Raw genomic sequence first — 16,975 nt, forward strand, 5'->3', positions numbered from 1 at the left:
CTGTCTTAAAACAACTGAACTTGCTTCCCTGAAAAATATTTGTACATGTATCTGTCATCTGGGTATTTATATTGGGACAGGAAGATTTCATAGTTTTCTAAAACAAATATTAGACACAAATATATCTCAAGAGTGCATCTCTCGAGTAGCAATTTGAACAGGCTGGATCATTCTCTTAGCAAATATGTTTTGCACGTCTCAAGGTTTTTCTCTACGTAATATTTATGTGAACAGTAATTCTAACAGAAAAACCCACAACCAACCAAAAACGTGAAAGGAGAAGTAGTAAAATACCCATTTACTTCTTACAGATCTGTAACTCCATTCCACCTTCAAGTTAAAACTCTTTAGCAGTGAAATATCTGCCTAGATAATACAAAGTTGGTGGTGGTTGTGGGTTTTTTTTTAAATAATCTTAAAGGTAATAAAAACCTGCCAACCTCATGAACCTAATCCTCGTTTCTTAAAGTATGTGAGATTTTATCATGATCAAAGTAAATGTTCCTTAGAGCAAAAATGACAAGATTTAATATGTTAGAAATTCATCTATCCTCTACTGGCATTTTCTCATTTCCACTTTTCTTTGTGAAATGCAGTGTTTTAGAAAACATTTAAAGTCTAGAAACACATAAATTTAACTTATTTTCTATATCTGATTTAGTTTACTGTATTTATAGAACTATACACAGCTAGAAATTAAGCTCTAGGACATCGGGCAAGACTTCCTAGCACAACTCAAGATACTGAGCTGTCACATTTATGGTGTTAAACAACAAGCCAACCAGTTGATATAATCACTAAAGACAAGCCGAAAAACAGAACTTTAGCTGTGAACATTTGCAAACACTTGGAGTGTCATTTTAAAACTTACACTTGTAAAATATAACTGTATTTGACTCTAAACCTAGGAAAGCATTCTGAGATTAAACTTTAAGAGAGTAAATGAAATTTAACAGTTCAACATGCAAAATAATGCAGTTTATACACTTGCTAAAAATAAGAGTTTCTGCTGCAAACTCTAGAGTAGTCATCAATTGACTAAAAGGTAGTAAAACATATATACTAGGCAAGGTACTGCCCAGCTGAGAGATGGTATTACAGCACTGCAAAGACCCTCTCTGAAAAACAGTGTACAGCCCCACTCAGCCACATTCCAGAAAGATGGATTGTAAGTAGAAAAGGTATAGAAAAGGGCTATTGATCAGTGCAGTATCACAAGAACTGGTCTCTCCCAGAAGAGAGACTTTGCCTGCCTTCTGCAACATCCAGCCAGCTTGGATCCAAAATTCATGTAACTGTAACAGGACGGCAATAAGTGTGTAGGAACACCCTAAAAAGAATGTGGTATATTTACAATAGCGAAAGGAAGGATGCAAATAGGGTATCATTCTGCTTTACAAATGCTTCATGTGGATTGACAGAGGTGGGAAAGACTGAAGTGAAAGGACTGCACTCACATGGGAACGAAGGGGGACTTTACAAAAGGGAAACATTTGTGAAGGCGAAGATCACAATGAAAAATTTCAAAAAATATTACGTGAAAAACTAACACATAAGGAGTTATCAAAGAAATACCAGCAAACAGGCAATAAATAATATTTACAGGTATCATTCAACGCCTGATCTGATCTATGGCCCATTAGACCAGGTGACTTGAGAGGGCTGTGTTTTCTAAGAGGTTTTCATCACAGTATAAAGTGTTTCAGGTCTCAGCTACTACAAATTCAAAAGACCTCTCACCAAAGAAATGGAGAAACCTTTAGTAAAATCCAGTATAAAGGATAAGGTACTAGATGATGCTCCCAGGAGGAAAGTGCCTAAATTGCTACTTTGTCAGACCCTGTCCTTTAGATGAGCCTGCACCAGGCTTCCCAGATGTCTTGCGATCAAAGAGAGCCAGTACAATAGTCACTTACAGGAGTGCAGAGAGGTACCCTGGTAACTAACCTAATTGCTGACTGACATAAAATGTCCAGCCTCTTCAATGTACGCCTGTAAGCCAATCTGGAAATTACTTAAATACTCAAAAGAAGTGAATAGCATGCAACAGCACAACGATGCAAGACGAAACTATTTATTTGAACTTCAAGCAAAGTAAAACAGAGTCTGCATCCAGCACTCCTTTATAACGTAGATAGCCTGAGTTCAAGAAGAATCAGAAGACTGATCATGCAAAAGACAGCCATTACATATTTCAGCTAATGAAATTTTTATTCTGAAAGGGAAACATTTCCATTACCGTACACCCAGCAGTCCCAGGAGAGAGAACAAAGCAGCAAGACCCCTGCGACCCCCTTACAGCCAGATTTCCACCTGGTTTGGATCGGTTCTAGCTCCTTTACCAAACCCACAATTTTACCATGTGAAATGTGCAGTACAGGAAGAAGGCAGTCTGATGTGAATTAGGTCACACTATTAGCTGTAGGTGACCTTTCACTGATGAACAGCTTTTAAGCAAGGGAAAAAAAAAATTTGGAAGCTAAGATGCTGCAAAGACCCTCCCTTCGCTGACTCCACATGCTGCTTTATGCTGTGTTGCTATGATAAAGCAACACAGCCATATAAATGATAGTTCTGGTTTTCCATAACAAGCTATAATTGGAGTAGGTGACTATGAAAATGTTTAGATAAATGGTGGGATCATAACCTTTTATGCAAAATGGACAAATAAGTTATGGAAATATATGGGAAACCCTAAGGCTGTGTAGCTCTACTTCAAGCCGTAGGCACAGTTAAAGCAGACAGTAAATCACTAAATCTCATCTCAGACTTTACAATTTTGTTGTTGTTTTGGTTTTTGCCAGTTTTTGCTGACAGATGGAAAAATACTAGCTGAATATGACCAAGATTTAATTTACCTCCAATTTCCTTCCTATTCCTACAGCATATTCCTAAAAAACACACAGCATTTTATTCCCAGTGCATAGAAGAATTACTAGTAAATAGTTGCACTCCAACAGTACATACTATAAAAACACCACTGTAACATTTTTTACTACCCATGAGAATTGCATTATATTATAAAATTTTCTCAAGAATATTTCTAAATGATCATCTATAAATGTGTGCATACATTTACATAAATACTTACTTGAATACTTACCAACTATGCATGCACATACTAAAACCCCATATGTCCATATACGAAGAGACAAAACAGTGATACTGCACTGAAACAGCGTTGTGTATTAACTAAGTGAGATAGTAAAGTGGCAAAGATACTTTTGAAGATGGGGAAGCCTTTCTTCAAGTCACCTTCTCTTTCTTTACCTATCAGCTGCATTTAAGGACCAAGAATGATTTAACTGCATGAAGAAATGACATCTGAGGCACAGACTTCAGTCACAACTCTCAGCTATGTCCACTTGTTCTGAGGAATTCAAAGTCAAGCTTTCCAGCACTAAGCCTTAACTATGCCAACTCCAAAATTTTCTGACTTCAGAAATGAAACGTCTCATACTCCCTTTCCTCACTATTTCTTTTCCTTTTTGAATCTTGATAAAAGTATCAACATTGCATATGACTGATGAGTAGTAATTATTGAACACATCCCACTTTGTTACTTACTGGCCCAGATAACCAGTTATAACCATTCTAACATGGGAAAAATATACCTCCTATCAAATAGAATCATGGAATCATTAAGGTTGGAAATGACCTCTAAGATCATCAAGTCCAACCATCAAAATATCATATCCATTCTATTTCTGTGTTCACCCAGGGCAAGTCCAACTTTTCCAACTACCAAAATGCATTTACAGCTGCTATCATGACAATTTTGATTGTTCTCCATGGTTTTCAAGACTGCAAAGTCACAGGAAATAACTGTTGTATATTCACTGCTGCAGTGTAAGGAGTGTCTTTGGTAGATGCAAACCTCCCAGAGGTCCCTAGGACATAACTTTGTATAGGTTTTTGGGGAATCAAAGACTCCTTCTGCCTACACAGCTAGAGAAACTGGCAATTTAGGGTCCCTAGGTTCTCCCATGTGTCCACCATTTCGGACTACAGCTCCTAAAAGGGTCATTTCCCTCCCTGAGCACCAGGGAAAGCAGAACAGCATTAATATACATCCTTCCTAAGTAAGGATTCATCTGCACAGCATGAGATCTGCTGCAGTCCTTTCCTCCTTTTAGATATGAAGATACGTGCTGCAACGTTGCTGCTAATATCATGCCCAAGCAGTGAGTGCATGGCAAAATGCACAGGGCTACTTCAGCAGCCCCTGGCAAAGGCAATGTCCTGAAGCTTGCTGACAGTATTAGCCAGACATTGATCCACCGGTGGCATTAGTTTCAGGCGTTGTTCAGCAATGTGACAGACACTAATTTGATCTAAAATTTAAGGAAAGCTGAGATCAAACAGTCCTAGAATTTAAGGCAGGAATTTATAATGCCTTATTTATACACAGCTGGAGGGGGGGCATATTTCCTTTTGAACAACATTGAAAATATGTCCTCATACTTGGGATTGTACTTTCTTCACTTGCTGTTTTAAAGGTATAGTTTTGTTATTTGTTTTTAACACTTCAATTATTTCTGGGGTACATTTTTCTAAAGCTGACAGTTCTTATTTAAAAAATTGATCTTCCTAGGTTTAATCACATATGTGCATTCATCCTTGTACAAAATGAGGAATGCCTCACAAAATATCTGATACCAGCCAAATGCACCCTTCTTCTGTGTGTCCATTTTCCCGTTTCCCAGATTGCAGCACTACATAGCATTAGCAATACTCACCACATGTCCAGCGTATTGACATGAAATGACCCTCTAAGCTTCCTATCAACTGTGCTCTCATATTACAAAAACACTTTACTGTGCTTTATGCTCATTACTTAGCAACTGCTCTTTGCTTCTAAGAACCACATCCTAATTTACGCATGCACATCCTGGCACATCTTTATTAAAACTGGAAACAGAACAGGGATTAAGGGAAGTTATGATTGCATTTTATAAAATCCTAAGTGGCATGAAATAGATTCCTAGGGAACAAGTGCCTTCTGTCTCTTCCAATACAAGAATTAACAAGCAATCAATGAAATCAACATTACAGGTCTAGAGCAAGCAAAGGAGATGGTTCTTCTAAGAACATTTAGTTAAACTGAAGAATTTCTTAAGGCTGGATGTTGTGCTGTGGGGTGGGGAGGCAGTTCTACGGAAGGCTATTCAATACAAGCTCAGGAAACCCCAGATTGCAAATTGCTGGTGGCTAGGAGAGTACTCTGGAAAGTACCCTCAGATGCTTGCCTGGTCCTTGTATTCCTCTGTTGGCAAACGCTATAGCACACTGTCAGAAAGTGAATCTGATGTCAGGGATACCTTTGTTCTAGCCCAATATGGCCAGTTTTACATTCTTATATCACTTACATTTATTTTGATCACATCAAAGTTAGTCTAATGTGACTGCAAATAGAATTCAACCCTTCATATCATCATGACCTCCTTTTCTGAGCACAAATATATAAAGGGGAAGTCCAAGGCCTAAAAAAATCCAATGAGCTTCCATCATGACTCAGTTTGTTGCATGTATCATGAGGAGAGACTAATCTGATAATTTTATACAATGGAAAAATAGAGGGTTTTTTCCAACGATGAAAATTATCATTCATTAGTGAACAAAATTGCATCTGAACCTAAATTTATTTCGATTACAGCCAAACCACTCAGACATGTCGGTTGAATGGGAGACATTCATTAATAAGAAAATAACAAGCAGAGTATTCTCTAATACAGTAACATTTAGATATTCAGAGGGGGATGTATATCTGCACAGGGAATATCTATGCATATTACTAGTAGATTTGTGTTTACTGGCAGAATATGCACCTGTGCATTTCCAGGCTGATGAGCTGTTACACAGGCCCTCACATCAGAAGAAATGCTACTGAAGTTTGCACACCTGCTTTCCAAAGCAAACAAAATAATCTGGAAATAGCCTGATTTTCACACAGATCACACTGCTTTGCTTAATCTATGTCTCAGTCCAGACTAAGTGATACCCCAAAAAGCATGCACATATCCTCCCGCTGGTGGTCATGTGAATCATCTCCTCCTCCTCCCGAGGAAGCATGCTAGATACAATGGTTTTTTGTTTCTCACCTTACAAAAGCATCGTCCTCATGCTGAGCTACAGAAGAACATGATTAAATGATATGTCACTGAAAGAAAGGCTACGTCCATTTTCTACCACAGTAATATTTTTTAAAACCACAGGTTTTTGATCATTTCAGAGTGCACTGGGTTTTTCCTGGTGAGTAAAGATGTGCTTACTGAATTTAGAACATAGTTTCTCTCAGTCTGAGCTGCAGATTCCCCAAGCTGCATAGTTGTGGTTGGATAACTCCTCCGTGGGGCGTTTGGAGTTTCCTGAGTATGGAGGGAAAAAAGAATTAATCTGACTCCAGTGTTTAACTCATTTGCAGGACTCAGATTTCCTGTTCTGCAAACATACAGGGTTTGCAAAGAGTGTGTAAGAGCTTCCAAGATGTATAGCTATGTGAGTGCTAAAGATAGGGAGCCCCATTCCTCTCTCCGGCTTAAATTGCCAAAGCTCTGTGGATTTCAGCTGTATTATTACCAATTCAAATGTGTTCCAAGTCAGAGGAAAGTCAAGAACAATGTGTATTTATGAAAAAAGGCCAATTCTTGTTTGGCTGAAGTTCATAACCCGAAAAGAACCCAGTAATTCCACTATTCTCCAGCCTAAAAGTTGGCTACTTCTTTCACTTACCAGCATCTGTTCTGTGGTGTGGGGCATCAGTAGCATGGAGATGGATATATTTACTGATTATTTACATTGCGATTTTCAAAGGCAGAGGAATGTTTTAGTCTTAGATGAAGTTACTATATGAAAAAAAATCAAGTCAATCTGGAAACTAAAGCAGTGCTTGAAAAGGGAAGTGAAATACCATGGCAAGGTCTATTTGAGGTGATAGCTAGAGAATAAAAATGATCATATGTGCCATAAGATTTTCTAAGCTAACTCAGTGGTTAAGAAAGGTGCTGAGCTAGGATTTTTGGGAACAAAGGAACATAGCACTGACCTCATTCCTCTCCATTAATCAACAGTATAGTCCCATTCACTTCTACAGAGCAGAATGATGCTAAGTTAAGCACTTCTGAAAACCCCCAAAGAAATTTTTGTGTATAAATTTGGCAGGTGTGGTATAAGCACTGCCAATGCACACCCCCTTTCATACTGACCTACATGTTTTTAGGAGCAACACATGCAAGTGTGAAAGGACTGTTGGATTTTAATATCCCCAGGACTACTTCATGTTCTTCTTTCAAGAATGGCTCCAGCTAATGCATTCTATGTTGCCTTGTGAATGCGCATCTAAAAGCAGGAACAGGATCATAAGGTAATTTTGCATTGGTACCATATAGTTCTCAGGTAGACATATGAAATTTTCCAGGCTAGATGAGACTATGAAGTCCTTCCGTTAATGTCAGGTATCTTCGCTATCACCTCAATCCATCACTGTTTTTACAAAGCTGCCCGCTGCTTTAGTCTTGATTGTCGAGGAAGCTCATTAAGACACAGTCATCTGCTGCTGCAGATTTTCTGAAATTTAAAGTTAGCACTTTGCTATAGCACATCTGTGATTTGAATCCTGCATTTAGACAGTATTTCATCTGGAAGAAAACTTCTAAGTTTGGAAAGGCACATCTTCCCAAGAAATTGTGTGATAAAATCTGATACAAACAAATAATTTAGCATCTCTTCAATGCTTTTACGTTGTCAATCATCATCCTTTAAGAAAAGGAAAAATACCCTATATTTACAAAACCTGCACTTAAGAGCCAGCTCCAGCTGGGAAGCTATGATGCCCCATTGCAAGAGTGAAAAACAGTTTATGCAAAACAACAGCACAGGCAAGCAGGTGAGAGAGGATGAGGAGGGCACGGCTTTGGTAAGTGGCACTGTAAGAAACTTGGGGCTTGTGGTTATTGCTTCTGCAGGACTCCTTTGGTATAGTTACTTGGGAAGAGAAATCAAAGGAGAGAGACACTGGCACCTGTAATTTCCAAATCTAAACCGAACCGCCTTTCACTTCCTCCCAGCTATCATTTTTCATTGCCATTTAACCCAGGACTGTTATCGATTCAGGTCAGTATTGGTCAGTCAGTATGTACTGTGCATAAACACAGGGAGAGACAGTTAACATTTTAGGAAGATAAGAGGCGTTTTCGCTGCAGACGACTCCACACACATACACTCAGTTGTGCCAAACGTCTCTAACAACTGGAGAAGCAGCAGCCCACGCCTGGCTGTGCAATTCGTTCAGAAACGATGTGGAAGGTGGCCAGCATCAGCACAGCCCGGTTCTCAGCTTCTCCTACATTGCTGAGCACGCCGGGGTTTCCAGAGTCACCAGCTCCTCCCCTACCAGCAAACGAAAAAAATCTTTTATAGAGCCAATACAAACATTGGACTTCACAGAACATTTTGCTGGGAGGGGGAATAGCAGACAATTAAAAGAACAGGATTAAAACAAAGCTTGACAATTGCAATATTGAACTCTCAAAATCCTAGCATCCTGCTTTGGTATCAAAAGGAAAGTTAACTCAGTCATTAAGGTTGTTACCCACAAATATTGTCCAAAAATGCAAACCACCAGTATCCTGAAGTTTGGTTAGCTAAAATTTGCAGACATTTCAATCATGAATTAAGAAACCACTGGTGGGGTTCAGTGTATAGGCCATTTTTCATATTTTGTAAGGATAGCATTTTTATTAAATATTTTCATGAATTTTTAAACTGCAAAATATAGAGAATTAAAATTTTCAATTAAACATCTAGATTTAAAAAATATTAGGAAGAAGGGCTTTCACTGGAGAATCTTTCCATTTTCTGCAGTTTCCATTTTAAGGAACAGCCCTTTAGAATATTGGTATGTGACAGAGAAAAATGGGAAGTAATTTAACAAGAAGAGAAAATGAAGCTGAAAAATGAGCAGGCAGAATAGACTGATTTGGTCAGCTGACTCAACCCAGAGCAATTCCTGAAACCTACGCAAAAGCCTGGAAAATAAGATTCTTCTGTGGGATTTCCTTTGCCTTGGTCCTTGGAGAAAAACTGTCTATTTAACTATACAGCAACCAGCTCTGTGTTCCTCTTCAGAAGCTCTTGTACTTGGCTCTGTTCTGTGGGAAACAAGTCCCTTTTATGTTTCACCTAGATGGTGATTACACCCTGTATTTAAGGTTCTGCATGATGGAGAGATGAGAAAAGTATCACACAAGAAGCAAAATCACATTCTGTAATTCCCTTGTTGAGCAAAACGCACCAGAGCCTACTGGCACAGTCCGTTTTCAGAACCAGCTCCTTCAGTGTACCCTCTGCGTGGCAATTACTGTGGCAGAGTAGTCGAGAAATGTTCCTTGGACTTAGACGTCTAACTGCCAACGCTAATTAAATATTTCTTCAATGTCCACATTTCTCACAAAGGTGCCGAGGATGTCTAAAAGCATTATACATATGAAAGGAAAACCCAGCTAAGACATGCATCATCAAATACATTTTTTAAGCTTTTAAATGCACTTGGAATAACAGCAAGATTGAAAACACCTCCTTGGTGAATTTGTTTGTTTCAACACTCTTGATGGGCTGCTAGATATTAAAGAAGCTGTTACATACTCTCTGCAAGAACCTTTTTGGTTCTTTGCCTGAACTTCCACTTTACACAATCTTAGAGCAGACAAGAACTGGAAATAAAAGATGGTAGAAAGGACCCCAAAATGTCTGTGAAGGTATAAAGTGATTGCACAGTCCACCAACTTCAGGCTGACACAAGTTCAGACACCCAAATTATTTAGACAACAGACTTCTATTGATTCTTCAGAGTATTTAGACTCTTCAGCATCATTAAAAGTTTACATATAAAGCAGATTAAGAAATGTCCTCATGAATATGTAATTCTGGGTGAAGGACTACTGCAAATCCCAAGAATAGATGTGGCTACAGATTTTATTATAACATTGATATGTTTTTCATGTGTACTAGCTTCCTTGTCTACTTGTCTGAGCCAAGTCCCATATTACTAAGATTCTCCTTATTAATTTTCCATGTTCTGTCTATAACATTTCTCTAGAAAATGCAGGAAAGGAGCAGACGGAAAAACCCAAACTGATATATAGACCATATACATAAGCATTGTCTTTTCTGCATGTGTTTGTGTAGTCCCTAGCACAAAGAGACAAACAAATCAACAATTCCTCTGAGATTATCCAGTGGCGTATCAGTTGTGCCGGTTTTAGTAAGAAAACAAAAACAAAAAACCACCTGGACCCTACGAGCCTGGACAAGCAGGCACTACACACATGCAAACGAATCTGCATGTCTGAGTTACTTCCAAAGGCAAGCAGGAAGCACACAGTAAAATAAACCAAGCCAGCTGAGAAACCATCACTCAGCAGCTCCATAGCATTAATACTTCTCAATAAATGAAATTGTTAATAAGCACTTTTGAAATGATGGACAACTTAGATGAACTTCGTTGGACATAGGACAATGGCAGTAGTCAAAACTGCTTTGGGTACCAGTGTGAGGGAAATGCTCACACGCGTGTACAAGAGCCTCACGCAGATCTCACGTGGGTGGAAGGCTGTGAGGGTCCTTGTCCCACCAAGCAGGCAGTCATCCGCGGGCCCATGAGACCTCACCTCCCAGCTGCCACCACTGTCTCTGCAGGCGTAACACTGCTGTTGCTCTCCCTCAGCCAAATTCTCTCCTGACTACTTTACACCAGTCTGAACAGAATCCAAAAGAATAAAAAGAAAGATTCAAACACGTTTAATGATGTTTTTCCCTGCGTAGGGTTATGGGGTGTATTAGCCTCGACAGAACAAGTTTTCCAACAGTGATGGGACTTGGAGCATCAATCCACCAGAGTTTAACCTTCTTCCAGAGGCAGCAGTCTGAAACAAAGTCAGCCAAAAAAGGTGTCCAAATGCTATAAAAATGAGGGAGGTGGCTGTATTTAAGCATCGATAAAATCAGTATGTTTTACTCAAGTATCCACAAGATACTTCTGCTAGCCAACATGGGTGGGGGTTCAGTTCTGATTTTTGTTTTTCAAACACGATTCCTGGATTTCTACGAGAAAAATTATATTGTGTTAAAACTGAGACAGAACTTCTCTTTCCGAGCAAGATTTCTCTCCAGGAAAACATCACAGACTATACCAACACTTCAGAATACTTTCTCTCGCTAGTGGAGAAGGCCAGTGCATAGCAAAAGCTGGCCAATGCCTCCTTCACCTTTACTCAAAAGCATCCATGACTGGACTGAGATTTTTGACATTGGCTGAACACAGGTTACAGTCTTCTCCTGGATCTCTACAAGGGACAGTTTCACTGCTTTGCAATGCAGAACAAACGATAACAGGACATTTACTGTATTTTTTAAAGGTATGGCATGCAAAAGGTTTAGATAATTTCTTCACACTTACTCTTTTTTCTTTTATTTCATTTGATAGCTACCATTCACCACTAACTAAAGCAGTTCTTGAAAGAAAACTGCTCTGGATAAACTTCCAGAAGCGGAGGTTGAATTCTTTTTCTGCCTCTTTCTTCAAACCTCTTCCGAGCCCTCACTGTTAATTCAGACAGTGGCAGGTAACGTTGTCTTTCAGTCCTGTTATGCAACTTGGCTGCCAACATGTGCAAGAACTAACATGTTTCTTCAGATAGATTTGCTTTCCCAGGCTCCTGCCTTGTCAGCAATGTGAGGTACTTTGTGTAGAGTCGTCTCAATTTCCTTTGAATCCCCATTTTTCTAAAAACTTTTATTTTTTTCAGAGATAGGAAAAGTCAGCTGTATATTTATCTTGAACTATCAAATGCACTAAAAAGAACCTATCTGGGATTCCAGGCACCATGGCTAAATAATAAAAATACAGTCAGCCTTATGCAAACAGATGTGTACACACCAGCCACCTCAAAATCATGCAGGGCAAAAAACTACTCCCGCCACAAATACTCCAGAAAACAAACTTCAGTGGTTGGTACAGCCATTCCCACTCTGAAAGAATCAGACTTTGCTTTTAGCCCCCAAAACAATGAACAATCCAAACCACAGTATTTTAAGTCACCTTCTGTTTTGGTATTTCCATGCATGCAAGTACTGAAATTGTTCATTGTTCTGAATCATGAGAATACCAAATATAGATTTATTTTTCAATCATATCTTTAAATCTCTAATTTTGCAATCTAAAACTTTACAGATTTATGTAGTTAAGAGATTTATTCCTCCCCAGAAATGGTTATTTGATATCAACCAGTAGGACAAAAAGCATCTCCTGTCTTTTGGTTTCTTTTTCACAGCTTGACTAATGCACCAAATTGCCTATATTTTAACAAGAAGATGCAGTATAACTGAGAAATAAAATAGCACAGTCTTTAGCAGGTGTTCACTTTCTTCGGCTTGCCATCTTTTACTCATTTGAAGCAAATATTTTTCATCACCACATGTCAATAAAAGCTAAAAGCCAATAAAACATAGCTTGCATTGTGGGGCACTGTTCAACAGAAATACATGGATCACATCCAGATACTTTAAGGCACAGTGAGTGTAATTCAGTAGAAGGAAAAAGAAACTCATTTACCACCCGGGGGGGGGGGGGGGGGGGGGGGGGGTGTCTGTTAAAAAAAAAAGGTTTTAGTATGATATGGTTGAAAAACAAAGGTTTAAATCACCAGCATTCCTTTAAATGGGAATCTTCAAATGTGTTGATTCTTTCCTGGTTGATTTGCCTCTGTTTTTGTAATTACCTGTTTGTTTTTACTGTTTGAGATTCCAGGCCGGCATAATTTCTGCAGAGACTAAATCAGGCAATATTAAGGGGTTTTTGTGATTCTAGGGCAAGGCATTTAGAAAGTACAAAGCAACAACCATATTTGCTGACCGACACAGTCTAGAGCCCAAAGACACATGATTATGCCTTCAGAAAGGCAACAGCCAGAATACATGACGATCGTTTACTGTAACCCCTGTCTCCTCGTCAGTCCCTTCGCCTGGGGACAAAGGACAATTCCAGAACCAGAGTATCTGAGCTCACTGGCTTGCTAGGAGATGTACAGCATGGCTCCCGCAGCCTCGCTGAACAACAGATGCCAGTCACCTCCAGACAACCTCCAGCAACCTTTCTTTCAGCAACCTGCTACACTTCAATTTACGTCCTCAAAATAAAAAGACAGGAGAAGCCAAACCGAGGCAGATCAAGCAAACTTTCTTCATGTTCAGTCAATCACTCCTTCACAGACACCTACAAGGCACGTCACAAAAGAGTAACTATCCCAAGGCAAAGGAACCAAATGAAGACAACTCTGAAAAGAAAAGGCAACTCTTTCCCACTGCATCTTTCCCACTGCAGTCAGCACAAAGGCATTTCCAACTACTCTGCCAGTCCAGCGCTCTCCATCTTACAACCCTCTCCAGAGAGAGAAGCAGAGAGAGAGTATCACGGCAGAACCCATCGCACAAGACGCAGCTCTCCAGAACACAGACAAACCATAGGATGAATAAGGCGCTGGAGCCAAAGGACAAAAACCCCATTGGAATAAGCAATTCAAAACCTTAAGAAAAACAGGAGCAAAACTAGCTCTTGGAAATTTAACCCAACAGCTCAGCTAATCCTGTAATAACATGGTTGCTCTTACCTTTGCCATCTGCGCCTGCACGCCATTTGCTTTGAGAGATGCTACTGCTTTCTGTGCTGCTGCTGGACTGTCAAAATCTACAAAACCATAACCTGAAAAGTAAAGAGATAAACATTTTCATTATTATCCATGTGTGTGAGCATAAATAAAGATTTTAGTTTTATGAAGAAGGAAACCCTTTCCATTCTCTCACATTGTATCACAGTCTTCTGGTAGCACTGCCACTACCATCAGCCATCACACCTCTATTTCTCACACCTTTCCTCCTGAACCTAGTGGGGATTAAGGAAGTGCAATGACCTGATGCTTCACAGTGCAGGAAGGTGTGCAACAGAGGGGGAGAGAAGGCAGCTCTTTGCCTGTCCTAACAGATAGAAAGTCCCTGGCAGCAGGAGGGCACACACTTGTGGGGCTCTGGTTCTGTGGAGTTCTGCCCCATCTCTTCCATAAGAGGAGGCAGCACTATGGCTGTCCCTGGGATACAAAGCTACAGCTTGCAATGGCTGGTTTCATGAGAAAACAAGACACTTTCCTTGTCCCTTGAACCCATATGAGGATAAAGCTTCATTAAGAGGAGGGTAGCAGGTCTCTGCGGCAGGCTGGGGCCATCTGTGTAGGGGCAGGGAGCACAGTCTTTCAGCAACTGGGAGCAATTAAGGGAGAAATCGCAACCTGCGCTCTACAAGTGACTGCCAGATAGCTCTAGAAGATGGTAAGATAATAAAGTCGCAGCCTGGTGAAACCGCATTCCTTTCATCTCGCCCGCCCTCTCCACTGGAACAAGGGCCAGGTCCCTACCAGGAACTGCTTCAGGGTATCATCTGAACAGCAGCTTAGTGAGGTTAGATCTTAGGGATTGGCAAGGGATAATCATCCGCTTTTAAGTGGCTTTCCTACTCCCAGCATTTGCAATACTTGAGTTTATTAATCATCCAGTCACTTCCTATCTTCTCTTCTTCCCTCACTCTATCCCTCTACATTTTTTCTTTCTTTAACAAGCAAGACTGGTATCTTCAAGCAAAACCAGTACTGTTAAGCCCCCACTAGATATCAACAACGGTGGAAGTATTTTTATTTTCCCAAAGGTACAAAGGTGGGCAAAGAGGACAAGCAATGGACTTTTCACAACTTCTAAGCACTTAGCTATCTCTGATCTTCAACAGCATTCAAAAGTCTTGCTCATAAAGATTTCAACAGAGTTAGGGAGATGTAAAAATCTCGCCAAGCACCTATTTGGGCAGCTGCATATATTTCACAATCCATTCAGGGAATCCTCTGAAAACCCCAGTCTATATCTTATTAAGCAATTACAGTGCAGGTAGGCATGTGCGGCTCAGACAAGCTGTGGCCAGAGGCCACCTCTTTGGCATCTCCCTGGGAAGCCATATGGACGAAAATGAACTGCCTGAAAGCTTGAATAATATTAGCACAAGCATATTTATAGCATAGCAGCTCCTTTGCAGACATCTCCATTTACTAGGTCAATAGACATCATACAGGAGGCAACCACAGATATGCTTTCCTGCCATATCCATTTTTATTTCTTTTGCCAGCCTTTCTTCCTGCTCCTGGGAGGCCTTATTGCCTTCCTCACTGCACCAAATCTAGGTATAAGAGTGATATGCTTGTGATCACCTTGCTCTCCAAGTTATAAACATCTCTTTATTATGATTTTGGTATGCATGCATTACTCGATGCAGGGGTAAGTCCAACCATGAAAGAATCTTGTGCACATGGACTTTTTTGTCTTCTTGGCTTAAATCTCATTTGCAAAGTTTTAACAAAATGAAGAAGAAATCAGAAAAAAGAAACAACTAAAATTGTTAAAGAAACCACTGACTTGCTGAAAGAGTTTGAAAAGCACTATTTTGATAACAAAGTCAAGATCTGAACCTTTCTGTTCTTTTCTTCCCTCAGTATTCTGTTTTATTTTGGTTTTGGTTAATTTTTTGGTAGGACATTACTACAAACTGAGGGAAAGCCTAAAACAACTGTACACTGGGACAGCAGACCTAATAAACACCACCATGAAGAAGTGTACTGGAGTGTCGTCAACTGGGGGAGGTGGGGGGTGTTTTACCTGCCCAGATTCCCCCATTTGATTTTCCCTTTTTATTGCTACTAAGCATGCTGTTTTTAAATCAGCTTGTTCTACACTGCATTTTGCTTTGCGGTGTTATCCAAGTGCTCTTCTTCACTGCAGAGTGGCAGTGCGGCTGATGCTGCTTTGAAGCAAAAAACATGCTACAAGAGAGCAAGAGTCCTCCCTGGATTTCTCCAATGCCATTGCCCTTTGGGAGAGTACCTTCTGGGAAGAAGGAGGAGATACAATTAGATGCAGCTTCCACCTTGCTAGATAAGAGATCCTGACAAGAGGACATAGCCACCAAGTAGGAAACCTGAAATGCCTTGGGAAGTCATGGGACAGCTTGGATCAAACATGGAGTAAATTATGTTTTAGGACAGCAAGGTGGTCTTCTCAGGAGATTAAATTTCTTTTTATTTCTCACCATGTTCACGCCCGAAAACTAGGAGGTGGAAATGCAAAAGTATGTTTTAATATTGGCATTAAAAACAGATAATAGAGTTAGATTTTGATATTTATCATTAGTGTACAGTGCTGAATTCATGTATGCAGTAACAGAAGGGAAATGATTTTTAAATATTACTTACTAGACGGTGCAGTAAGTATTCACATCTAAGTTAGCATTGCTCGTAAAAATAAACCAGAACGTCTGAGAATATTCTGGTGTTGTACTATATAGAGACCAGGTATATCTAACATAGTGAATTACTGAAGATTAATATTAGTCCATAATATTTAAAGCCATTAATATCTTCTAAGCATTTATTCAATGGGCACAAGTGGCCATATAACCATGACAGAAATCCAGTGAGAGTCTCAAGAGGGAAAAACCTTGCATCTTTAGCTGCCCCATTATGCATTCTAGTATTACTACTCCCAGCCTCACTGCAAAGCTGCTCTTTTTCCTTCCCTCAAGTTCATTTTCATTCCAAGTATCTTTTTCTGGCTTTCCCCCCTCCCGACACATCTCTCCTCCACACACAGTACATCAGGACAAAATCACTCCATGGCTGAAAACCCGTCCAAAGAACATCAATCTGCCACAAGGGAAGCCAAGTTCCCAGGCTGTTTCAGCATTCAAGTATCCTCACAAGAACCCTGCAATGCTATATAACACAAAACCAGGCATGCTGCCTTTTTGTACAGTTTACGTTCTTCCATGTAGATGTTTATAGCCTATGTTGGTGACATACACTAACATATTTAATTTGTTTATAATCTCACT

General features: G+C 39.8%; 1 protein-coding gene across 3 annotated transcripts in view; it reads right to left on the reverse strand.

Annotated features, from left to right (window-relative positions):
- RBMS3 (RNA binding motif single stranded interacting protein 3) overlaps positions 1-16,975 on the reverse strand; it is a gene marked incomplete at its 3' end in the record, with an annotated part of 447,733 nt that overhangs the window by 242,013 nt on the left and 188,745 nt on the right. For all 3 annotated transcript variants that reach the window (XM_082015151.1, XM_082015150.1, XM_082015149.1), the window contains exon 4: positions 13,665-13,756. In XM_082015151.1, coding sequence (XP_081871277.1) covers positions 13,665-13,756 — 92 coding nt within the window. The remainder of the gene's footprint in view (positions 1-13,664; positions 13,757-16,975) is intronic.

Source organism: Phaethon aethereus, assembly GCF_964289735.1.
Source record: "Phaethon aethereus genome assembly, chromosome: 2".
In the NCBI taxonomy this organism is placed as follows: Eukaryota; Metazoa; Chordata; class Aves; order Phaethontiformes; family Phaethontidae; genus Phaethon; species Phaethon aethereus.